The 26,667-nt window shown below is 47.7% G+C and overlaps 1 protein-coding gene across 2 annotated transcripts in view; it reads right to left on the bottom strand.

The window, feature by feature from the left end:
- The window catches only part of EXOC6B (exocyst complex component 6B), a 333,967-nt gene that overhangs the window by 116,536 nt on the left and 190,764 nt on the right, over positions 1-26,667 (bottom strand). For both annotated transcript variants that reach the window (XM_061993512.1, XM_061993513.1), the window contains exons 9-16: positions 16,119-16,202; positions 15,921-15,967; positions 14,524-14,644; positions 11,152-11,223; positions 10,606-10,703; positions 9,554-9,659; positions 8,323-8,432; positions 655-766 (exon numbers count right to left, since the gene is read on the bottom strand). In XM_061993512.1, the coding sequence (XP_061849496.1) occupies positions 655-766; positions 8,323-8,432; positions 9,554-9,659; positions 10,606-10,703; positions 11,152-11,223; positions 14,524-14,644; positions 15,921-15,967; positions 16,119-16,202 (750 nt within the window). The remainder of the gene's footprint in view (positions 1-654; positions 767-8,322; positions 8,433-9,553; positions 9,660-10,605; positions 10,704-11,151; positions 11,224-14,523; positions 14,645-15,920; positions 15,968-16,118; positions 16,203-26,667) is intronic.

Genomic DNA, 26,667 nt, shown 5'->3' with positions numbered 1-26,667 from the left:
CAAAACTCACCTCCACGGGGTATTTGCAGTGTCCAGAGAGCACAACACATTTCTACAGTCAGCTCAATGATGCAGCTGTCTTAATATCTACTCATTTAATAACAGTACACAGAGGTCCCACTAAGGCATCCAAAGTGCCCAGTGTACCACACACACCCCCCAACAGCCACGATTCGTGTGCATTAAACCTTTCAGGAACCTGTCTCTGTGCAGAAACAAGTAGTGCTCACAAAAATAAAACACCAATACAGAGTTTGTACTGCAGCAATGTGCTGCAAACACCTCAAGTATCACCTACAGGACACTCCCCCACCCTCTCAGAGTTCCCACTTGACTCTTCTCTGGTGCTCCTTGGACTCCTCTTACTTTAATTCAGATATACTTGCTTATACTTACTTTAATTCAGATCTACAGTGCTCCCCAAATTCAAAAGAGGGGTAATGCTAATGGCAACAGCCAAAAAGCTTCCTCTTTCCCACAGGATAAAGTGGTTCTTGCTTTGTGCAACAACACTCTGCAGTTTCATTACTGTTTTCCTACCTAATACTTTCCAATCATGCTCCAAACCAGTATCTGCAAAGGTGCTGTAAGAAGCTGCAAAGGACCAAACCCCAGCTTCTATCACCCTGGATAAAATGGGTCCCAGGGTCCTACCTCAGTCAGCCCAACATTTTTCCTCTTGATGACATTCTGTAAACAGTTGCTCAGCGTTCGGGTCAGCAGCAGGTTCGTAGATTTTCTGATCATATCATCCACTTCAGTGGAGCTGAAAAGCAGAATTTGAAGAGAGATTTGCAAAATGCTCTACTATGAAAAGAAAACCACCTGCAGCCATCATCACCCAGTTTCCTTCCCAATCCTCTTCTGCCTCGTGCATGAACACCCAAGCACCACTTACAGGGATTGACAGAGTAATATCTACAAAATGCCAACAATTTAGGCCTTTCTGTGCATGTGTCAGTAAGGAAGGAGGACTAATACATGCTAAATCTATATCCCTGAGCTTCTCCTCTCAGAGGGGCTGGTACAGCAGATAAGAGCTGCCCACAGGGTCAGCAGTAACCTGTGCAGCCAAACCACCACTCTGCACACAACATTGGCACTTTGCACGTTCAATAGGAAAGGGGAGAAGGACCAAAGAGCCATGATGGGGTGGGGGAGGGAAACAAATCAAACCCCCAAAGCCCCATCTTGGGCTACAATGGTAATGAGAGGACTGGCTCTGAGAAGGAAAGAACTGTGGGACCTGGGGCTGTTCAGCCTGGAGAAGGTTGAGCTCAGGGGCACCTCTGCAATGCTGAGAAATAGCTAATGGGCAGGTAGTGAGAGGATGGGGCCAGTCTCTGGTGGTCAGTGAAAGGATAAAAGGGCAATGGGCACAAGGTGGAACATAGGCAGTGCCCCTGGCACAGGAGGAGAAACTCCTTTGGTGCTGAGGGGAGGGAGCCCTGGCCCAGGCTGCCCAGGGAGGGTGTGGAGGCTCCTTCTTGGGAGGTTTCCAACCCCATCTGGACACATTCCTGTGCCCCCTGAGCCAGGGGAACCTGCTTGAGCAGGGGTTGGGGCTGGAGCAGCTCTGCAGGGCCTTTCCAACTCTCATCATTCTGAGTTTCTTAGATTCAACAGCCAAGACACTCAAGCAGCTGCCCAGGCAATACACCAAGCTCCAGCTTGGTCATGTTCACTGAAATAAAGCCATTCTGAGCACATTATCAGAACATAATCCATGGGGTTTTGTTTTGAAGCCCAAATCCATTTGCAACCACATCTCTGGCAGTGAATCCCTCTCTCCATGGCTTTTGAGGCAACCTCTTTGTATCTGGGGTTTCCATGACATCTCTCAAGGAGATGCTGCCCTTCCTATCTCACCAAGGCTTCCTCTGGGCACACAGGTAGGACATCTAGAGAGGTTCCTCAGGGTCATGGCAACCAGTGAAAGGGTAAAACCTAACCTACGAAACCCTCCCTGAAGACAGAACCAAGGGCCCCTACCAAAGTACATCACCATGGGCTACTCCCCATGGACCCCCCAAGGGGAACCTGCTTGGGCAGGGGGGTTGGACTGGGTGATCTCAAGAGGTCCCTTCCAATCCCCACCACTCTGGGATTCTGTGAAACCCCCCCTCCAACCTTCTCATGGATTTTTCTTTAACTAAATCAGATTCCAAGCCCTGACATTGTGTTTATGCCCTTTGCACAGAATGAAACTACAGCGTTGCTGGAGGGGTTTTGCTTCCTGCTGCAGCGCTGCTGCCCTTCCAACATGCACAGCAGCAAGGTGCAACCTCTCCTTTCTGAAGGGGAGCGTTTGGGAACCTGCCCCAACACAGGCTCCTTTGATCTGTCGTTGGCCCTGCATTAGCCCTGACACCACAGGGCTTTATCTCTGGCAGCACAGTGACAGGCAGCTGAGGGCAGAGGGAAATTCCAACTGGAAGGCTGTGAAGCATTAATAACTTGAAGGCTCCTGGTAAATCAAGCCTGTGACCTTTTGCTCCTTCTCCTGTTTTACCTGCCAAATGGGCCAGATTACAAAGCAGGGATTGACATGAGAAACAAAAGCCAGCCTTGCAGTTACCCCACAGCCAGTCTGCAAGGTGGGGGACATTGGAGTGCTGCTTTTGAGGTGCTTGCTCATGCAGGGATAGGTGCTGCCAGCCCTTGTCCAGCTCACACCCACCAAATTCCTGTGCCTATTGAATGTCAGAGCAGATGCACTGAGCCAAGCCCTGGTCCATGAGTGCCTGATGCTTGAGGATGCAAGAATGAGCCTTCTCCAACACCAGCCCTGTGGTCACAGCAGCCTCTTGGACGTGCTCATCCTCCCCAAGCACTGTGCATCCTTCAGTCAACCATTTCTGAAGTTAATCAGGAGTTTCCTTCTGCTGCTGCATGAGAACTGCACTGAGATCCCCAAAATCCTGGCAGAAGCAGCAAATATTGATCCCCTCTCCCACCTCTGAGCAAAGTCATGCTCATGTTTGCATGAGACCAAGGAAGACATGTGGTCCTCCTGCCCCAGGGCAGGTTGAGGTTGGAGATGAGGCAGAACTGTGTCCCTGAGAGGGGTGTGAGCCCCTGTGCCAGGCTGCCCAGGGAGCTGGGGCAGTGCCCAGCCCTGGAGGGATCCCAAAGCCGTGGAGCTGAGGTGCTGAGGGCCATGGGTTAGTGCTGGGCTTGGTAGTGAGAGAGCAGGGCTGGGACTCCAGGAGCTCCAAAGGGCTTTTCCAATCAAAATGATCCCACTACTATGATTGTAAGACTTGCTGCTGCTTTCCCAGGGCAGGGCAGAGCAGAGCTGCACAAGTCCTGTGTGCCCAGCAGCTGCTCACCACGCTGCACTCCCCAACAGGTTCCTCTGAGATTTCCATTTCCCTGATATTTAGAACTCTGTGGTCAACCCTTGGCAGACCTGTAGCTCAGGGAAACAGTCTCCTTCCCAGCTGGATGCAAGCAGAACAAGGCCAGCAGCTCGCTGGGACCCAGCTCCTGACATTTTCAATTCAACATCCTCACGCAAAGTCTCAGTGTGGGTCTCTTCTAGATCATCCCCATGGATCCCTGGGAGTTTATTTTCCTCCTGCTTAGTGGGGAAGTGCATCCTGTGCCAGTGATGGTTGGGGTTAGCCCACTCCATGTCCCATATGGATCCCTTGAGCCCTTCTCACAGGGTTTTTTGATGTGAGGCTCAAAGGGATGTATTTGCATCAAAAAAATCAAAAGAAATCAAAATGTGAGAGGAGAAGAAACCAGCCAATGAATTGTCCTGGTCTTTATGCTATGGGTAGGGCTCTGAAATAAGGTTTCACTTATAGACAAATAGAAAACCCCAACCAAACCCCACCATGCACACACCCCCCCCAGCCAGGCTCTCCATCATCCCCCAGGAGGAACCAGATTGTCCCTGGTCCCCTCCACAAGACAATAGCATGCTTAAATATAGCAAGTACAATAAAATCTAGCCCTGTGATCCATCTACAGATGGCAAAAAAAAGACACTCTAGGAGATTTAAAGCAAAGGGGTGGTACAAAGGGATCCTGTGACACGGGGGGGAAGCTGCCTGCTGCTGCCAGAGCAGCGTGGGAACCGGGGAAAGGGGCCTGGGGAGCAAAAAATGATGGAGCCACCCTCAGAGAGGGCAAAGAAAAAGCTGCATAGGGAGCAACCAACACACAAAGCTGTGCCTGTGCAGAAGCTCTGGGGCTCTTTGGGGATTTTCCCTAGAAAATTCTGAAATGTAGTAGGGATGACAGAGCTCGTCCCTGAGGACGGTGGGGAGGCAGAGTGGCTGAGGCTGGAAGCAGAGCTGGTGGCTGGAGCTTCCAGGTTCTACTGGGACAGAAAGCACGGATGGAAAACGTGGGGGTTTGGACACGATGTCAGCTGTTCTCACTAAACCAACACAGCAATCAAGTAGGTCGTGCTGGAAAAGCTTGCTCTTCTAATTCAAACGTCAACCTGTCATCGGGGTGTCGAAACGAAACAAGGTGGTTACTGTCTGGCTGCGTGCACGCCCTGAGCCAGTCATGCTCTTGGCAGGAGAGGGATGCTGCTTGGCCTCTGCCCGACGCCGCAGCCGCTGCTGACGGCACCAGGGTGCCGTATCACCAAACGCTTTGCAAATCCAGGGTTGGCTTTAATCACTGCCTTCAGCTGCAGGAGGAACATCTCAACCACGATAGCCTCCAGGGCATAAACAAATAGTGCTTAGTAATGCTGCTTAGCACTTCTGTGCTGCTTTTACTGCTTCAGAGCACTCCTAAGCGTGCTTTCTCTGCACACGAGCACCTCCTCCAAAGGTTTCCCACTCTCTGTCAGCTGCTTAAGCTAGGAAATGAGGTTGTAACTTTCGTGGGTCAGGCAGCCTGGTAATCCCTGCAGTTGGGTTCCCCTGGAGCTGAAGGATCTGCAACATCCCCCATGAGGTCCACAGAATCGTTGAATCATGAATCACTTCAGCTGCAAAAGACCTTTAAGATCATCGGGTCCAAGCCCACTGCTAACCTATGGCTCTCAGCAACTCAGCTATGTGTCTTCTAAGTATCTCCAGGGATGGGGACTCCACCACCTCCCTGAGCAGCCTGGGATAGTGTTTAACAACCTTCTCGGGGAAAAAGGTCTTCCTCAGTCCATTTCTTGTCCCATCACTCATTACCTGGGAGAAGAGACCAATCTCCACCTCACTATAACTCCCTTTCAGGCAGCTGTAGAGAGTGCTTCTGTCTGCCCTCAGGCTCCTCTTCTCCAGGCTGAATACTCCCATTCCCTCAGCCACTCCCCAGCACCCTTGTGCTCCATCTCCTTCCCCAGCTCTGGCCATGCTCCACACACTGAGCAAGGGGGAAAATAAATGGAAGCATTCCTTGGAGGATAAAAAAAAGAGCAGGATTTGACCAGGTGCTAAGTTGCAATGCCCCAAATCTTCCCTGGTTCCACTGAGGAGATAAGTCAGGGTGGCAACAGGAGCAATATGGCTGTGAGTCATTGCCTTGCCCAGAACTCTCCCAGCTGAAACGATGAACCAAGCAGCAGCTCACATCAACAGCCCAGAGCCAGTGCTCACGCCAGTGGAGGCAGTTAACAAAGAGCAATGGTCCCAGTCAGTTGTTTGATGCTGACTCCTGACTGTGAAGCACAGGTTAGGTTTCAGTCCAACAGACAGGTCAGATCTCTGTTCTCAATGCACAAGAAAACAACCCCCTCCTCAAATAAACAATACGGTTTGTGTGAGCTGCCTGGTACCTGCTTCTGATGTCAGTTTGATCTGTCAGACTGGTAGAAGCTGGTAGTGGTGTGGTTGTTACTAGCCCTACACACTTAGTCTACAACCAGAGATCAGCAGGAACACAGAAGCAGGACTGTGAACTACCAAACACCGAACTACATTTGTCTCCTGTCTCCCAAATCACACTTCTGAAGGTCCTGTATGGTTTAGTTAGTAAAGCCTCTGATTATTTTCTTTTGTTTTTAATAACTTTCACTACTCGCATTATTTCCAGCACTTTACAAACTGCATCCCGAGTTCTTTCAGGATTGCTGCTTTGTTTGAAAACAAACCCCAGCCAACAAAGCCACCCCAAACCAAACAAAGCCCTGGTACATTAGAGCTGACATCTCATCCTTCCACCCACTATTTTCCAAACATATTCCCTGTCTTTCAAATGGGAAATCCCACTGGAACCAGCAGAAGTCCTCCAGCAAATGGGTGCTTTTAAAGACACCTCCTCTACAAACTCAAATACGTGCTTTTAAGGCAGAGCTGCTGAAAGCATAGAGGTTTTCCTTCTCTTAATCAAATTAATAGAGCCAAACTGAAAAAAGCCCAGAACACTGCACACTAAGCTCCACATTTTCTTCAAGACCTTGAAAACCAAAGTGACTTTCACGAGCATATCCACTTAAAGGAGAAAAGTCCCACCCAACAGACGCGAGGAGCAAGTTTAAATGAAAGAAAATTACTAGGAGAAGAAAAAAATACAAGCTACATTTTCTGCCATAGGCTCTGCTCTTCAGGAAAAGACTGCAGAGTATTTAAGGGGACTGTCTGGGTTAATGACAGCTCATGTCCCGGATCCCATAGCAGTAGTCATGACCTTCAGGCCTCCCGTGACTGACGGGCTGACCCCAATCACTCCAGGGTGCAAGGTAAATGACAACCAAAGAAGAGAAAGAAAGAGAGGAGAAAGAAAACTTGCTGCAGGCTTTGTAGCCAAGCTGTCAGGGTGAAATGAAGAAAGTGTCAACAGGGGTTTTCAGAGAAATATTCCAAATGTTTGGCTAGAAAAGCCAAGAGCTCGGCTCCCCTTCCCCCAGCCCTCAAAAAGGGCTGGAAAAATCCAATGTGGAAAGGAATTTTAATCACATGTCCGGCGGGATCCCTGAGGAGGGACCTGAGGGGACACTTTTCTTCCCTTCCCTGACAAACCCAATCATGCCTGTAATGGTGAAGAGCACAAAACTCAGGAGGGAAGTGGCAGCGGAGGGGTTCGGTGAAACCAGCATCCGTGTGAAACAGGACCGTCGTGTCGGCTTTGGAAACTGATATGTTTCATGGTGACCCACAGGTTAAGAGCCCTGGGAGCCACCACAGAGAACAACCTGCCACCAGTGGAAGGCTGAGATTAAACCTGGGGTGAGAAAGGTCCTGTGCTTCCACATCCACCAATGAGCTACCACATCCCCTGGCAGAGATGGAGAGAAAGTGCCTCTCCAAATTACTACCCCTTGCAATGAAGGAAGAGAATTAAAACCCTGAAGAGTCTTGTGTAGGCAACTGAAACAGCTGGTGATGTCCCAGAACATTGCCCTAGTCCCAGTGCCCATTCACATCAGCACTGGGGCAATATCCAGGCTCAGGTCACGGCCAGGATATGAAGCTGAATCCTCCCTTCAGTCCAACCTCTCACTAAGTACAGTGCTGCAAACCAGATCCCTCCTTCCAGGAAAAATCTCTTTATTTGGTTGTATACCTCTACCAAGTTGAAGACATTGCCGGGTACAAAAAAAAGAAAGCACCAACTTGCAGGTTTGGGCAAATACAGTTGTTTTTCCATCTCACACACATACAAGTGGGCAAAATCATCATCAAAGCACCTTGGGATGGAGAAAGGAGGGGAAAACACACAGAATCTTTTGGAGGCTTTAAAAACAACAACGAAAAAATCAGGTTATTTGTGTATGGACTCCCTTGAGAAACAAGAAAAACAAAACCCCTAAACCAGCAGCTGAAACTCATTAACACACAGGGCAAGTCAAAACCTCAGGAGCTTTGCTGCCAGCAAGCTGCTTGAGGGACAGTCTGGGGAGGCCACGTGGAGGTTGTAGATGTCATACCAGGCCCTGACCTGATGACAAGTGGACATCAACCCTTCTCAAGACAATTACATTCATCTCTTCAGTACAACTGACTCAGAAACACCTTGGAGGAAACAGCCTCCTCGCTTTTGATACAGCTAGTGTTGTCCTGGGTCTATTATGATACAGCTAGTGTGATCCTGGGCTATTTTGACATAGCTAGTGTGATCCTGGGCTGTCTATTTTGATACAGCTAATGTGGTCCTGGGCTGTCTTTCCCTACATAAGGCAACTACTTTTGAAGACTTGGCCAGCCCTTTAGATATGAAGGATGCCACCACTCCAAGGAGACCACCAGCCACCTCCAGCATGGGCAGGGTATATCCAAGCAGTTGAGCCGTACAAAGAAGAAGAGGATTCATATTTTAAAGCTCTTGAGAACACAGAATCATAGAATGGTAGGGGCTGGAAGAGACCTTTAGAGATCACCCCTCTGCAGAAGCAGGTCCTTTCAGTTCACCCCCTACCTGAGATGAAGGTCTTCTGAAAACTTCAGACAGGCGTAGATGAATTCCTTGATCTGGTTGTAAACTTTAGGCACAAACTCAGAAAAGGGGAACTTCTTTGGGAAGGGTTGCTGTAAAATACAGGGGAGAATTCAAGTCAAAGAGCAGATATTTAACAGGGGTGACGACTGCTTTCCAGCAACGTGTTCCAAGCAGTCAAATTAATTCTAGTATTTAAGCTAAGTCCAGCAATGAAACAACAAGCCAGCATTTATTGTATATTATATAAACATTTCAGCCAAGTGAAAGACCAGATAATCACTTACAAATGGCACATGGGTGGGATTTGGAGTCTGAAATGGGCTGGAAGAAAACCTGCAGCTAGGAGGGAGCAGGCAGCACAGCAGGACCCTCATTCCCTCTCCCAGATCCCAAACTCGTATGAAAAAGCCCTGTTGGATTGCTCCTTGACTTCCATCTCTCATCAGACACAAGGTGTTTTGCTTGGTCACCTCCCACAGTTGCTGCCCAAGGTAAGCACTTGCTTACACCACCAAAAGCCAAGAGGAAACTGATGTCCTACATCAAAACTTTCCAACCAGTTTTTACCCATAGCACACAGATGGCTGAGAGGTGCAGAGTGTAACAGTAGGAAGCTGGACCCCATGATACAGCTTTGGGGGAAGAACACAGGCTTTCTGAAATCTAAACACTTGACTTGGACCAAAAAACCCTCCCAGTCCTAATTAAGTTCACCAGGCCTGGAGCTCACTGGCTGCCAGATGTGGAGCAGAAGGCTAAGCAGGCTTTTAAGGGACACTGGGCTAGGTCAAATTTGGCTGCACTGAGATTTCCTAAGCACACACTTCTGCAAAAGCCAAGATATGGCACTTTGTTGGATTGGTTGTTTTAAAATACAAGATTAAAACAAATAAAGGTCAATAACAGGGTTCATAAAACACCAATGGGAATGGGTATTTCTAATCTCTTGTCCACTGCAAGCACTGTGAACTGAAAACAAAACTGATGGGGTGTTGCTTTATACACTGTCCCCATTCACACCAGGAGAAATACATCACCTGGAAAGCAAATTTGTTCCTTTCCCTCGTGTTCTTGTTTCAATGTTGTTGGTTTTTATTCAACTGGGGGTTTTGGTTTGGGATTTTTTCTGGTGCTTTCATTTGCAGTTCTCAGTGTCACTCACGAGGGTGCAGGTTCCCCTGCCGTGCTACTTCCCCCATTTCAAGATTACCTTCTCGAGTTCTGCATCGTGGAATGGGAACTGTCCAACTATTTTCTTATAAACTTCCTCATTTGTCACTGGAATGGGACTGTAGTTGTCTGAATCCAGTATATTCCTAAGAAAAGGAAAGTTAGAAAGACAGCTGGGTGACAACAGACCAACTACAGCTTTGCAGGTTTAGGGCTCAGTCAGGAAGCTCCTCAGAAGTAGGTGCCAGTCTGAGATGTGACCCCATGGACCTAAACTTTTCCTCATCTTCATGATGGTTGAAATCCTCTCTGCTGCAGCTGGACTCTATGCTTCCTCCCATGTCCCTGCCTTCAGTCCGTGTAAACCCACAAACAGAGCTTAATGGTGATTTTAGTCCAGGCTGGAGCTTCAGCAGAAGCCCCTCGTAAATCCCTGATGAGCTGCAGTCCTGCCTGACTCAAAGTTGGATGATGCTGAGCTTCCAGGGCACTAACAATCCTCCAGCACCTCTTCCCAATACCCCACACTTTGAGATACCTCAGTCCTCCTGAGATGTTCTGAAGGACTATCAGAGGATGAGGTGGTGGCTCCAGCATGAGACCCTGAATATTATGCCATGCCCTCCCTGTGGGTGACTGTTTAGCTCATAGAATGGCAGGGGTTGGAAGGGACCTTTAGAGATTTTCCACTCCAACTCCCCTGCAGAAGCAGATCCCACCTAGATCAGACGTGCCCACAGCAGCAGCACAGGGATATGCCACCAACATCCCAAGACACACACAGCTCAGTGCTGGAGTGAGGCCACAGTGACGCTGCTGCAACATCAGATCCATCCTTCCCTCTATAGACAGGTTTATTTCAACAGCAAAACCATAACTGTATCCCTCTGGGATGTAAAACCTCTGCTGCACACCTATTGCACACATCTCACCACACACAGGATTCCTCACAACCGTATCTAAACTGAGGAGCCCCAGCTGAGGTTCACTGTTGCCCAAAAGGTATAATGAGCTTGCTACTAATCCCTCAAAAGATTTTATTTATGGGCCAAAACAACTCTTTAAGGTATGTCTAGTGAGTTTGCTTTTTACCTGAAAACTCCTGACCATTTCTTCAGCAGGGTTTCACTGTACTGGTCCTGGATCTCCAACAGCATGTCAAAGAGCTGGTTGACTGGGAAGCCATATCCCTGCAGCAAGGGTGAGGAAAGAGAGCAACTTCAGATAGGAGAAGGTCACCAGCAGGCAGTGGAAGATTATTTTCTCGTTTTCATAGGGAGCACGTGGGCAAATCCCCCACTACCACCACCACAGAGGTGAATGGTGCTGGTGGAGGGATTTAGGTGATGATTTACCATGGTGGTAGGAACCAGAACTATGAAAGGCTGGGCTAGGCGTGGGAAGGAGGCTCAAGGGCTTGGGAAGGAGGCCAAGGCTTGGTCCTTGCCCCCAGGCTGTCTGCACACACAGAACACCAGACAGTCCATTTGGCACCACAACTCAAGCACCACAATGCCAAAAAAGCAGCTGGGCCACCACAGCAAGCCTGCATCAGCCATTTAACCCCACTGATGGGCACTACCTGCGAGCAGCAACACCACTGAGAGACATGCAGAGCAGTCACCAACAAACACCTACCTGGAGTGTGTCTGCAAAGAGGACAATGAGGTTTTTCAGGTCCAACACCAGGCTGGGGTCTGAGCAGTAGGACTGCAAGGAAGAAGGAACAGCTTTTTCAAACACAAAAGAAGAATCAAAGAAGTTAGGAAAAACTTGTTCACTGAGAAGGTTGTTAGACACTAGCCCAGGCTGCTCAGGGAGCTGAGGGAGTCCCCATCCCTGGAGATGTTTAAAAGGCACAGAGGTGAGGTGCTGAGGGTTAGTGGTGGCCGTGGCAGTGTGAGGTGAGGGGTTGGACTCGATGAGCTTAAAGGGCTTTTCCAACTGGAACGATTCTATGAAGGAGAGACATTAAAACATAGCTTTAACTGCTGCACACAGGAAAAACACTGCCCTCAGCCCTCCTGTGTTATCATTTGAGTGATAAGAAATGCATAAGCACGTTGTACAGCTGTGTGATCCACAGCTTTTATCCTCCAGCCCATGCCCTAACCTTGCACAGGGCAAGGGGAAGGCACACTGATAAGGGTATCTCTCCTCCTAACCCACTGCTCTTGAGGCTCTCCGTGATGAATAAGGATCTTGGTTGCTCTAGAGATACCTGAAGTGTCTCTAAGATTGCCCAGGAGCTGCTGGGGAAGCGAGAGGAGATGAAGCAAATCAGTGTGCTGTCAATACCAGGACGACAGCAGCGCCTCTCATTTAATATTTAGCGTGTTGTGTCTGATGGTAATGAAGCATCACAGCGAGGCACCCCCGAGCCCTGTGTGAAGGCTGCATTGCTAAGTGCTTCAGGATAAGGAAAAAAAACACACTGTGTGCCTGTATTTCAGCATCACTGATGGTCAGAGCTATAATATACATGTTTATTGTGGGTCAGGACTGCTCAAAAGCCTAAAGACAGGGCTCAGTGGCAGAGCTGATTTACCCACAGGCTCTGTGTGCTCTCTGGGCACAGCAGACAGCCACCCTAGGCTGAAATATGTAAAGTTTGAGACAGAATCTTACCAAATATAGAATAAGTGATCATAAGCTGGAAAGAGAAACAGATTTAAAGCTCAATGGAAACTCAAGGAGGAACGACTCCATTAATCAACGTGAAAGACTGGAAGAGACACATTTTCCATTTCACTGTCCAAAAAAGAAAGTCAGGATGAAAGATAATGCCCTAAAGCTATCAAGAAGTGATAAAGGATGTCCCTGTCTGCAGCAAGGAAGAAAATCCAGGGATAAGTTTGGTCTCACAGACATGAGAGCCCTCCGTGATGCCTCAACAGCAGTACGGGATGGACAGCACTGGTCTACACAGGAGTTGTTGCCTGAGGTAGTGATGGTGATCAGAGGTGATACCACAGTATTAGTGTTGAGAAATCGTGTAATATTCCATGATTACTGCAAAAAAACACCCCAAAACCTCTCCTTGCAGCCACTTCATGCATGAAGTCTGGCATCAGTTAAAACAACTTGTCATTGAGCAGCATCGTGCTTGTATCTGGCTACTCTCACGGCTTCCACCTAGCAGAAAACCCCACTTACAAGGAAAACAAACACAGATTTGCAACCTAAATAGGTGTGCACCTCCTTGTGTATCCTCTTTCCTAACAAAGAATGTTCAGTAGAAGGAGGAAGCTTTCCAGCCAACACAACTGCTGTGCCAGATGGAGCCAGAGCACCTTGGGAAGCCACTGTGGTCCCTCATCCCAACGAGCTCCAGCTACAACACCCAGAGCTCTCCATTCACCCAAGCAGCTCTTCAGCAACACTGCCCACAGGTCACTTCAGCTGAAGTCAGGGGCAAGTAAATGCAAAGCTCAGTCTGTTTTTTTTTCTGACCAGGGAGCTGCTGGAGTCACCATCCCTGGAGGGGTTTCAGAGCTGGGTGGGTGTTGCACTGAGGGCAATGGGCTGGTGGGTGATGGGCTGGGACAGAGGCTGCACTCCATGGGCTTAAAGGTCTCCTTCAGACAAAACAATTCTAAGCAGCATATTGTGTCTCCAAGGAGAAATTTCAGGGGTCTCTCAGCAAAGAGCAACACCATTATCTCTCGTGCACCACCACATGCACGTTACAGCACGTGAGACCAAGTCTGCACCAACAGCACCCCGCAGCACCCTCCTGCTCTCGGATGGCACTGACACCCCAGAGCAGCAACTGGACATCACTGACTCAATACTTTGGTTTTCCTGGAGCAAACAGCCCGACAACTTAAAAATGGGCTTGTGGAAAGTCATTCATGCTTTTCCTTTTATGGTCAAACGTGATTTTTTTTCCACCCCCATTAACCAACAGAGTTTTCAGAAGACTCCAGTGCTCCCAGCTGAACCAGTACAACATCAGGTCATACCAAACTGGAAGAAAATGGAACATGTTGTGCAACTGGCTTTGGTATTTCTCTGCTTGTGGAAAAAAACCCACAAAGTGATAGGCATTTTTTCCCTCAAACTTCCCTCAGTATTAAAAAGTAACAAACCTATTCAGGGTCTTTTCACACACAAATGGTTTGCAGTTTGATAGCAGCCCTTTCACTGCCATGAACTTTAAGGGAATATCAAGCAGGGTCAGACTTCAGCATGCCAAATAGATGCTTTTTTCCCCCAGTTTTCCAGGACAAACCAACTCCCTCTGCTGGTGCTTTTCTAAAGTGATCAATGAAGGAAAAATATCAAACTGCTGTTTTCTTTTTCCAATCACAGAATCACACAGAATCTGAAGGGCTGGAAGGGACCTGGAAAGCTCATCCAGTGCAACCCCCCTGCCAGAGCAGCACCACCTAGAGCAGGGCACACAGGAACTCATCCAGCTGGGCAGTCCTCCCAAATACTGAGTTTGGGATAGGGAAATGCAGTGCATAAAGAGGCAAAAAAAAGCTGGAGAAAGCTTTTGAGGAAACAACACTGTATCTTTATGTTATTGCTTTAAATAGGATTGTAGAATCCCAGAATGGTTGGAAGGGACCTTAAAGCTCATCTGGTTCCAACCCCTTGCTGTGGCAGGGACACCTTCCACCAGCCCAGGTTGCTCCAAGCCCCATCCAACCTGCCCTTGGAAGTTTCCAGGGATGGGGCAGCCACAGCCTCTCTGGGCAGCCTGTGCCAGGGCCTCAGCACCCTCACAGGGAAAAACTTCTTGCTTACAGTTCATCTCAATCACTCCTCTCCCAGTTTGTAGTCATCACCCCTTGTCCTGCCATTCCAGGCTCTCATACAAAGTCCCTCTCCAGCTTTCTTGTCAACCCCCTTTACTCACTGGAATAAATACGACCAAAACCATTTCCAAAGACCCAAATATTGGTCCTTGCAAAAACAAAGAATACTACTGTAAAAGCCAGCATTTCCAGCATGTCAAGCCATAGTCAAGCAACAGCTGAGCAACCCAGGGCTTTTACTTACTGAATGTGTTCTTAGTGCTGCAATCGTTTTTGATAACGCCATCTCCCACAGCTCATCAATATAGGCTCTATTTACCAAGCCCTGTGTTGTATGCAAGATGTGATCTTCGACTACAAAAAACCTAAGGGAGAGGAGAAAATGGCACTGGCATCAAAAGTCACAGGTTTCAAAACATCAGAAGAGATCTGCAGACACCACACACAGACACACACAGACACAGACACACACACGAGGGGTGCTCAGTGGTTCGCAAACCCACACAGCTCCAGAGCAAGCTCAGATCTGCAGGAGTGTCTGTATCAAATGTAGTCAGTGTTAAAGGTTTTCTTCACCTATTTTTGAAGATTGTAGTATTTTATACTATGTTTCTCTGCACTGTGGAAGCGAGGTCAAACACAGCTACTCCTAGTAACTCCTCTCTGTGTATACACAAAGGCAGAATTTCCCCTCTTGGAGTTCTCCACCCCATTATTTCAACAAGAACCACTGATTAAACTCTGCTCCAGCCAGCAGCAATCCCATCACAATTGGTTAACTGTAGGGGGGAAAAAAGTACTTAAAGTGGAGGGGAAATACTCCCTCGCACCCACACACACAACGTGCTCACAAGCATTTAAAGGCAAGCAGTTCACTCCAATCTCCAGTTACCCAGGGCTCTGGCTAAAAGAGAAGCTGTGTTTTTCAGGGAGTGAGATTGGCACCGAGCATTGCAAACAGCAGAGCACAAAATCTCAGCTGTGTTTTGTCAGGGAAATTCAGCCCAGGAGCAAGAGAAGGTGAGCAGCACCCATTACATCACAATGGTCATGATTAGATGTTGAAACTACCGTTGCCTGATGATGATATTTCAGCATCATGCCCTGTTTTAGCTGGATTAGCAGTTTTAGGTGGCCTCCTCTTTGTGCTCCTCTGGTTTTGGAAGGATGTTGTCAAACTCAAGAGCAATGATAAAAAGCTCATAGGAACAGAGGCTTGAGAATCACCTGCCTTACCAGGAAAATAATCAAAGAATAATTATCAAATATTAAAGAATAATTAAGGTGAAGGGCCCATTCATCTCATTAGTGGGGCAAGTAGATGCACATAGTCCAAAGAGATTATTTATCCCCACATTCCCAGCAACGTGCTTGCTGGTACAAGAGCTGGCAGGTTGCTGCACACTCCCACTGGTGACACAGCAAAGTTCATGGGTGCTATAAAACACCCTCTAAAACATTTTAAAAGCCCAAAACACTCTTTCTGTTTGTTTTTCCTGCTTTGGCTTCTTTTAAAGGACCCTCAAGAAGATCAATGTTCGTTCCTCTCTCCTCTCCCTCTCTCCCCCTGTCTTCTTGGGCTCCTCTCCAACAGAGCACACACACATATTTAGTGAGGATGTATATAAAAAGAATACCTACCCTACAATTTGATTAAAATACTTCCTGTAGCCATCTAAAGTTTCGTGCTGCAACAAAGAAGTGAGCAAGGATTAAAACAAAGGCAGCCACAGAGCAATTGGAAATAAACTAGAGACCACCCAGCACGCCCAGAGATAACCCTCTGCTCCCTTATTCAGCAGAGCAAGTTTGGGCACTGCAAGGAGAGGATCATCATACCATGTTTGAAGGAGGCTGCAGGACCAATCTGGCTTGTTTTCTCCTCTGCTTCCTATAGTAGTTCTCAAAGGTTTCTCGAGCACCCTGGGAAACAGAAAATGTTAATGTAAGTCATTGTAATGGTTTGCACTGATGGTTGTCTTGCAATATAATAATTCAAGAGTGCTGTGTCCAGTTCTGGGCTCCCCACCTAAGGAGGGACAGGGAAGTGCTGGAGAGAGGTCAGTGCAGGGACACCAAGATGCTGAGGGGACTGGAGCATCTTCCTGATGAGGAAAGGCTGTGGGACCTGGGGCTGTTCAGGCTGGAGAAGAGAAGGCTGAGGGGTGATCTCAGCAGCACTTACCTAAAGGGTGGGTGTCAGGAGGATGGGGTGACACTTTTTTTCTGTAGTGCCCAGTGACAGGACAAGGGGTGATGGACATACAGTGGAATACAAAAAGAGCCACTTTTATAACACAAGGAGCAAGTCCTTTGGTGCTGAGGGGAGGGAGCCCTGGCCCAGGCTGCCCAGGGAGGGTGTGGAGGCTCCTTCTCAGGAGGTTTCCAACCCCAGCTGGACATGTTCCTGTGCCCCCTGAGAGAGGGGAACCTGCTTTAGCAGGGGTTGGAGCAGCTCTGGAGACTCCTTCCAACCCCCACCATTCTGTGTGACTCTCTGTGTATTAAGTTGCATTATACTGCATTTAGGATGTAAATCTCACGTTCCTCCAGCCTACCTGTGCAATGCTTTCCTGCAAAATGCAACCCAAATATCAGAAGTTAAAGAGTTTTACTCAAAAAAGCAACTGTTCAGGTAGAAGAGTAGCCCATGAGCTCTTCTCATTTCCCAGTATTGCTGTGCAGACATTCTGTATGGAGGTATGCAACCAGCTTCTTACTGGACCATAACACAGACAAACATTAGATTTACTCAACTAGGGAGGGCAGTAAACAACCAATTTCTAGTGTTAGCAAAAAGAAAGAGGGGACAAACAACGTCAGAATTTCTTCCACTGACTCATGGTGCTGATTTAGGTGCTGAGGGACGTGGTTTAGTGTTGGGCTTGACAGTGTGAGGTGAGGGGGCTGGAGTTGATGATGTTAAAGGTCTTTTCCAATCGTAACGTTTCTACGGTTCTCTGTGTGTAGAGTGATGCAAAGCCATAAACATCAAGGGCTTTCAGAAAAAAGGTGCTTGTGTGGGTTGCAGCAGTTTATGGGTCCAGTCTCTATCATTGGGATAAAAATAGAACAGAGTTTTGAGCTCGTTTTCTCCCAGCTTTCCTGTGGGCCTGAGCCTGGTTAGCGCTGAAAGCCAAAGAGCTGAGCTCTCCTCCACAGCATCACCCACCCACACCAGGAGCCATAGCGGGGACCTGACCCACTCCTCTGTCCGTAGGTGGTTTGTTTTGCATCTGAGCATCCCCACCCAGGCCACGAAACCCCTGAGGATCAAATGCCATCGACCTGCTGATGCCTTCAGACATCCACCTACCGCTCCGGTCCCTTAGGCTATGTAAAACCTGGCTGTGCTTTATCCCTGCCTGTTCCTCCCTCCTCCACACCCGTGCTGTTTTATGTCTGAAACTGGATTATAAACACTTCAGAGAAGGGACAAGGTCTTGCTTTGAACTGTTCTGAGCCCAAGAAAATCTCATTTGGAATTCACAAAGCAAACAACACGCAACAACAAATCTCACCTGAGCAAGACATCAACCTCCTCTGCTACAGAAATGAGCCACCTGAGAGAAAAACCTGATGCTAATTTAATGATTCCCCAGCTACTGTGGCATTACACAACCAGGTTGCCTAAGGATGCCCTCAACTAAAGGGGTCTTATGAAATGTCTGCAATGAATCCTTGAGGAGCTGTAGCCTGACTCGTTCCTTGACTTCTACAAGCTGGAGCTCGAGGTTTAAGCAAAAACTCAGCCTTGCTGATGTGCCCAGCAGCTCTCCCACCTACTACTGACCCTCTAATTCATCTAAAAATCATCAAAAAAGCCCTTCTGGCAAGCAGGTACAAGCATTGCAGAGATTATGTAGATCTATACTGTGTACTTTAGCTCTAAATTATACTTTCTATCCAGCTGAATGTCAGGGGTGCACAGGATGAGCAGCTCCTGACCCATCACAGCTACATCCATCCAACCATCAGTGGTAAAAATACCCTGGCAAGGGACAAATCTGAGCCAGGTATACATCTAAGAAATCAAGTTAAGCATCAGCCTGAACCTCCATGGAAGCTTTTCAGAAGCAGAAACTTTCTGGGAACCCAGCACTTCCATGTCACATGTCTTCTCAATGCTCTTGAAAGATGTTTCCTCCTGGAAAGGGAAGTGTCATGAGCCAGAAATCAGTGAGCTATAGGTTGGATCCAGGACAGGGAGAATTTTCACAGCTTTTATCAAGCTAAATGCTATCCCCCTCCAGAAGACCTTCAAGCTCCTGTCTCAGGCTCAGGACCTGGTGCTTCTCAGGATGCTGATATTATCCACCTCCTGTCGATTTTGGGGATGCCACAGGAGAACCAAGGCAGAACAGGCTGTCCCACTCCCATCCCACCACTGATGGAACAAGACTTAAGACATTTATTAAATCCTGCTGTGCCTTTTCTCTCAAAACCTACACAAGTAGCACAAAATCCCCTGATCATCTCCATCCTGACCATCTCTGGTAGCATCATCGAGACCTTTGAGCGAAGCTGTTCACTAACCTATCACAGCCTGTTGCTACCAATGCATTTGGGGTGCAAATTCAAAGCTGAAGGTATCTTTTTCCTCCTTTTTTTTTAATAGGTTAATGCATGGCACCATTGGAGAGAAGAACAGAACAAGGTTCAGCCCTGAGCTCCAGCACAGCTGCTGCAGCGGCCAGTCACTCGCCTCAGCCACCACCTTCAGCTTTATACAACGTCATATGGAAGTCAGTGAGTAACTAATTCCCTGTCACATGCAGAAGCTGACATTTCCCCTTTGTGGTGACCTCAAGGACTTACTGGAAACTTGGAAAGCAGCTCATCAGGAGCAGGAGGCCAGTCTGAACCAAATCAACCTTTTTAAGACCAGATTTTGAAGATTTCTGCTAAAGCTGCACCACAGAACTTCAGCTCAGCTGAAATCACTTTCCCTTATCCCTCCACCTAAGCTCTGAGAAAAGATTCTTCCTGCTCACCCCACCCTCACCATGCATTTCTTCAGGAAAGAAAGGCCAAAGAGTCATCCCACATGCGGTCCCACTTCCAGCACAGCTCTGCCCATCCTCCCATTGCCCTGGGACAACACTGACCTTATCCTGTAGCTGTTCACCTCATTAAAAAGCTTCTCTGTTTGATGTGTCCACTTCCCCACCAGCTCCTCAAGAGCACCCACAAGTTGGTGGAGGTCCCCAGGTGATGGAGGACAGGGCAATGGGAAGTGTTCGTCTCCAGGGCTGAGAGCCAAAACTCCCGACCCCACTGTTCAGCTCCTTTGTCACTGGGGACAAACCACAGGTTTCTATCTCTATTTTACTGATGGCTTCGTGGAAGATGAAGCATCTGAAGCAACTTCATAATATTCTCTGAAAATTAAGCTATTTTGGAATGCACTTTCAGAGGGAAAAACATTTCCCACAGACACAAGAAGCAAGAGTGAGCTGAGCTGGGCTGGAGACAGCGCGTGAAGGATTCACTATAAACCTGCCTCTCAACCTTAGAGGGAAGCCCTTTCAGCCTCACAGGGTGCTTAGAAGGTTTTGGATGCCAGATCCTCCTTGTTCCAACCCAACAAATGGCTTTAACTGTAACAGAAGAGAAGGAACAGCAAAGACCTTTGAAACCGTTCCCAAAACAATGTCGACCATATTCACATTTTTACAGTTTCCCTGAAATTTACGGCCTAGAGATCTGCCAATTTGACCAAAAACACCTCCCTCCCAATGCACTGTTCCCTGTATTGTCTTTCTTGCATCTCTTCTGATTGCTCACAAGATTAGGGGCTCTCTCATGAGAGGCTACTCCAACAAAAATCTTCTCATCAAGGAAAAAAAAGATCTCTCTTGACATTGTTCACCTTTTTCTTGCACACAATCTCATCTTTTTCCCTGAAGTGCAATCCTCCACCATCTCGTAGAATCACAGAATGGTGGGGTTGGAAGGGACCTTTAGAGCTCATCTAATCCAACCCCCCTGCAGAAGCAGGGTCACCTAGATCAGGTCACACAGGAACGTGTCCAGGTGGGTCTTGAAGAGCTCCAAGGAGCCTCCACACCCTCCCTGGGCAGCCTGTTCCACTGCTCTGTTACCCTCACAGTGAAATAGCTTTTTCTTCTATTTAAGTGGAATTTTTTGTGTTCCAGCTTGATCCCATCACCCCTTGTCCTGTTGCTAGATACTGTAGAAAAAAGGGATGCCCCAACCTCCTGATAGCCACCACTTGCTTTGTCCCTCTTGAGCTGAAGAGCCCAGAACTGGGCATAGGACTCCAGACGAGGCCTCAGCAGCTCTGGCAGAGCAGAGGGGGAGAAGAACCTCCCTGGCCCTGCTGCCCACACTCTCCTCAATGCCCCCAGGCTGCCATTGGCTTCTTGCCCACGAGTCCACGTTGTGTTGGCTCATGTTTAGTTTATTATCAATCAGGACTCCCAGGTCTCTCTCTGCAGAGCTGCTCTCCAGCAGTTTGACCCCCAGCCTGTCCTGAAAAGATCTCCCTAGATCTTTACATCGCTCACATATTATATCCTCCTAAAAATGGGAAGTCTTTCCTGCCCTTGGTGGCCGTTTTAGCTTAGACCACCCATTTTCCCACATTTGACCTATTTAAGACTATTTGACTTGTCTCCAGATAACATAACTCCTCTGTGCTTTATTTTTTAATATTGTTTTCCTCTGGGTAAAAAGAAAAAGCCAAAGAAGCAACAAAACAACAATAAAACAAATAAACAGGAATAAACCATGCCAAATCAAAGCATCCAGAAGAGACCTCAAGACCCCGTGTTTGACAAGAGCGCTCATCCCAAACACCGTGTAGTAGTTGTACTTTCGTCTTCTCACAGCTCCATGCCTGGTGGGTTTTCACACATAACCAATCCTGTCCTTACCTCCTGTTTTCAAGACTTGGAGACCTAACTTTTGTAGAGATGGTATGGTGAGAAGTGATTTTTGAGAGCATCACGAAGCTGATTGTGGCAGCCACCAGAAGTGCAGGAAGGTATGCCAAGCAACTCCTTGGGCAGGGAACCAGCTGAAGAAAAGATCTGCCAAGTGTTTCAGCACAGCACCCAAGCTGAACCAGAGCTTCATCAACCAATGCTTCAATAAAAGCAACAGCCCAAAGCTGACCTGAATGTGAGCAGGTCAGCTCAGAGCAGAGCTGTGTGTGCACGTGCTCTACTCCTGCTCTCCCGTGTCACCCCGGTGGGAAACAGTCCAACTTTCTCCATTCTTTTCCTTTCCCCTAAAAGCAGCTTTTTCACTCTGCAAAGACAAATTACATCTGCAACGTCTTTCCTTTTCAACAAAGCCCACAACTGGGTGCAGACTTGCACATGGCTGTCCTGAGAGCAAGGACCACTTGGGAAAGACTACTGAAGGAGCAGCCTCAGAGACTTCCAAATCCACCACCAACCTTCTGCAGAAGACAGACACTGTGAATCTTGTTACAGAGGCAACATCCTTGTTTCTTTTGTGTTTCTTCAGAGCTCAGCCCTTCCTTAACTTAGGGAAATCAAGTACTCACAGTGGGGAGAGAAGAAGGAGGTCCCTTTCCTACTCATCTATTCAGTTTTAATAAGAATAGGCTTCACCCAATTCTCAATCTGTTTAAGCGAGCAGGAAGAATCCAAAGCTACACTTCCAAACTCCACATTTGTTGTAATCACTGGTCCAGGAAAAACCCTCAATAATGCCTCATATTTTTAAAATTACCAGGCAGAACTTTCCTTCTCCAATTAGCTTCAGAGTTCACAGGGCTGGCAATGAGAGGCAGATAATTAAGATCGTAGATGAACACCACATAAGGGAAAACAGAACATAATCACAAGAATGCAAAAACAACAGCTGAAAAATCCCAAGGAAAAAAAAAAGAGTTTCATGATTCAGGAGCAGCAGGGAGCTGGAAGCACATCGAGCTGGGACTTACACAGGGGAAAAACATGCTGCACATTTTATTCTGCTGCTGTCCTCAGCAAGTAATTTAAATGCCCAGTAAAATGGGGCTTTTTACATCCAGAACATGTAGATGACAATACTTTGGGTTATTAAGTTTCTGTTTACCTACAAGAAATGCACCCTGTGTACTTGATGCAATGGTAATTTACTAGCCCTATACAACTGGGGAACACGTGCTATCAATCACCCATCGCTCCCACGGGGACGTTATTGACTGAGCTATCTCAAACACTTCCTACTTGCAACATCATTAGTGCATTCCCTAACAACAACCTGATCTCCTAAGCCCTTGCTTTAACATATCCTTACAATGGCATTTGAGTTGATGTGCTAGGATAACATACACCGAGTAGATTCCTCCTTTAACAAACCCAAGCTGTGCTCAGTTTATTGCATATATGTGGACAGCAGTTTATAAAATACACACAACGAGCAGAAATAACCCAAATTCACTTTAACATCCCAGTTTGAAACCCACTGGGGAATGCTTTTCCAGCACCTGATCCATAGACCGTGCCATTTGCATCGCTGCAGCTCTGGTTTAAGCAAAGGGTGATTAATTTGGTTGAGTTCCTCAGGGAGAACCTTAAACCCACCACCCACTTGGATTTATTAATGTATTAGCACTAGGTACTGCATCACCTGAGCTTCTCTGAAATTTATCTCTTGCTTACACCAGTTCCTCATCTTCCATTGTCTTTGGTCCACAAAAATTCACATGCACGTGTTTTGGGAGCTCTCACTTTTAAAAGAGACTTACACAGCATCCCAGAAAAGCACAGCTCCACTCTTATACAGGCTGTCTCCAGAGCTGGCACAACTGCTTCCCAAGAAGCTGATCAGTATTCATCTGTCTGGGAAAACCTGACTTGAAGTGGCTCCTCCACGTGGGGAATTTACTGTGGAGCATTTCCAGGTCCAAAACGCTGTACCTAAGTAGACAAATGATCAACTTGAAGGGTACCCGGCTGGTCTCCATCCACACCTGGTGGCATGGTTGGGTTCAGAGGCTTGTGGGTGAACAGATCATGCTCATGTGAAGAATGACACCAGGGGTTGTGGGACCTGACTCACTTAAGGTGGTCACTGATGACCTGGATGAGGCAATGAACGTGGTCTCATCCACTTTGCAGATGACCCCAAACTGGAGGAACAGTCAAACACTCAAAGGCAGGGTCATCACCTGGAGAGCTCTTGGCAGGCTGGAGGAATGGTCCAACATGAACATGAAGAAATTCAGTAAGGACAAATCCCAAATACCACACACAAAAAGGAGGAACCCCTGAGTTCCTTCCAATACCACAGACCTGGGACCATTGCTTTGAGACCACCTCTGTGGATAAAGACTGTCAGTTTTGGTAGACAGCAAGCTGAACAAGAACCAGCAGTGCATCCTCGAAGCAAAAACCAGCCAAAAACACCTGGGGATCTAACCCGAACAACTACCACGAGGTCACTGAGAAGATGGAGCCAGGCCAGCTTTACAGTGGTGCACAGCAGGAGGAGAGAGAATGGGTAGAAATGGAACAGAGACATTTCAACGTGGTGTAATGAAAAACTTTTTCACAACCAGAACAGTCAGGCAGCAGAAAGAGTTCTCCAAAGGTGTTTTACAATCTCCATCCTTGGAACCTTTTAAGACCAGAATGCAGAAAGTCCTGAGAAACCTGGTCTGACCCCACAGCAGACTTGCTCTGAGCTCCAGGTTGAACTAGAGACCTCCTGAAGCACCTTCCCACCCAGATGACACTAATCTGTGAAAAAACATGCTTTAGAAACAGCTTATGTGGAGATTTTGAAGCCTCTAGGTATTTTACATAGGGCTTATTCCCCAGCCTGGGCTCCAAACCTCCTGATCACCAGACATTTCCCATGCCTCACATTCTGCAAGGAGGAAGGGCCATAACTGGAACCAGAAGTCCCATTTCAGGGGGGTTATATCCACATTTCAGCCAATCTTAAGCCTCATTTCAACAAGAAACAGTATATTCCTTTTCCTCCACGTCACTGAGCAAGAGTGCTGTGATGTGTCACCCCTCACCTGCCTGAAACAGCCCCTATAGATAGTGTTTCATTTTAATTTGCCTCTAAGTGCCAAACAACACTTGGCATCGTATCAATGCTGAAGAGACACTCAGTCAAACCTGGATCCCACTTCTACTCTCCTCTCGTAACCCCACAGCTGCAGGGGCTTACCCAAAACCAGAGCCACACATACAACCCCTGCCCTGATGGCTCAACAGCTCAGAGCATCCTGTAAATAACCAGTTTTACCCCAAAGTTACCTAAAAGGGACAGTTTGTTTTAAGAAGGAATCATTGTCCAGCAGTGAAAGAAACCAACAGGAGCTTTTACACTAGTTTGAAGTAAGCAAATGAGCTTAGAAAGTAAATTTAATGTGCCCTGAAGATCTCTCAGGACAAGAGCACACTCATAGTCACTAATGAAACACAAAGTCAGCTGGGGCTGTTCAAGCCTGGAGAAGACTAAAGGGGGGACCTCATCAGTGCTGATAAATACTTAAAGGATAGGTGTCAGGAGGATGGGGTGATACTATTTTCTGTAGTATCCAGCAACATGATTAGAGGTAAAGGACACAAGATGGAACACAAACAGTTCCATTGGACCACAAGGAGAAAGTCCTTTGATGCTGAGGGGAGGGAGCCCTGGCCCAGGCTGCCCAGGGAGGGTGTGGAGGCTCCTTCTCAGGAGGTTTCTAAACCCACCTGGACACATTCCTGTGCCTCCTGAGCCAGGGGAAGCTGCTTTAGGAGGGGCTTGGGCTGGAGGAGCTCTGCAGGGCCCTTCCCACCCCCACCACTCCGGGATTCTGTGGTTCTAAGTCCTACTCTCAAGCAGATGCTGAATTTTCAAAATGTAAATATTCCTAAACACTAGCACAGAGGCACACAGATACACACACAGCTGCTCAGCACCGAGCATGTAAGCACTGTGCTGAATCAGGATCAAAAAGGAGACTCCTGCTCAGTGCTGGGGAACCACTTGTTGACTGTAAACACCACCTAGATACCAAAAACACAAAGATAAAGCCAACCAGAAAACTGCGTGGGGAGAAGAGAGAGTGGCGGCAGGGCAAGCACTGCTGCTGAGATGAGCCTCTCCCTGTGAGCTCTGCAGAGCTCTGCACCCTCACCTCCATGTGTCCTGCACGAGCTGAGATCAGTCAGAGCCTCACCTTGCCCTGACCACGGATGTCTCCACCATCCTGGCTAGACTCATTTTCTGTGCTGTTTTGCTGGGCAGTATCTCAGTATGTTGTGCATCTCTTCTCATTCCTTTTTTCTATTGTAGGATGAGGGGTGATGGGATAAAGCTGGAACACAAAAAGTTCCATTGAAACACGGGAAAAACTGTTTGAGTGAGGGAGCCCTGGCCCAGGCTGCCCAGGGAGGGTGTGGAGGCTCCTTCCTTGGAGCTCTTCAAGACCCACCTGGACACGTTCCTGTGTGACCTGATCTAGGTGAGCCTGCTTCTGCAGGGGGGTTGGACTGGATGAGTTCTAAAGGTCCCTTCCAACCCCCACCATTCTACAATTCTTCCTAAGAACAAAAGGGCTATGGGTGCATGCATGGAGTCATCTCCTTCCCATCAGCTCAGCCCAGCCTAGACAGCACATGATCTCTTCTCCATGCAGTCCTGACTCCAACCTGCACCCCAGATGGAAGACCATAACCCATTTCATCTTTAAGTCATTAGATCCCAATTTTCAAAGTGAATTACACATTTAAGATGCTCCAGGACTTGTATCCACAGCAGTGCACTGATAGAAGTTGCCTGAATTAATGGACTTGTACTCAAGTACTTAAACAAAATAAACTGAGACCCAGCAATGGGATGAAGGCCAAGAAATGTGACCAAAGGCTGTGCCAAAGAAAAGGAGCGCTTCAGAGGCCAAGTAGTGTCAAGGCCATGAGTTAGTCAGCTGAAAGAAACTCTGAGAAGTAACGAGAGCTACAGAAGCAGGAAGGCAGCTCAGAAGGGTCCATGGAAGCTCTAGTCCCCCTTCCCTCTCTCCCATTGTTGGTTTGGTAAGTTAATTTAAAGGAAAGTATGAAAGAACAAACATTTACACAGCAAAAGCAAGAAGGAAACAAAGCCTGAAGTCAGGTCCAACAGATAGAGATACCTCCCTCCTCCTCCACTAACTAGTCTGACGTGGTTAGCAGATGCTGGTGGTGCTACACGGGCCAACCTTCCTCAGTAGAGATGGAGAGGAGGGGAGAGAAATGCTCTCCCGATCCCTCTGGCCAGCCCTGGTCAGGCAAACAAGAAATATACGGGCATTGCTGCTCCAGAGAATTGGTTTTAAAGACAGTTCTCTACAGGGCAAAGACACACGTGGCTTCTCTTTAGCTCTGATGCAAAGTGGCACAAGGGAAAACTTGGAGTCCTGCAGCTG

Source organism: Colius striatus, chromosome 3 (genome assembly GCF_028858725.1).
Source record: "Colius striatus isolate bColStr4 chromosome 3, bColStr4.1.hap1, whole genome shotgun sequence".
NCBI lineage: Eukaryota > Metazoa > Chordata > Aves > Coliiformes > Coliidae > Colius > Colius striatus.
The sequence above is the reverse complement of the archived record's forward strand: the minus strand, read 5'-3'. Positions and strand labels throughout refer to the sequence as shown.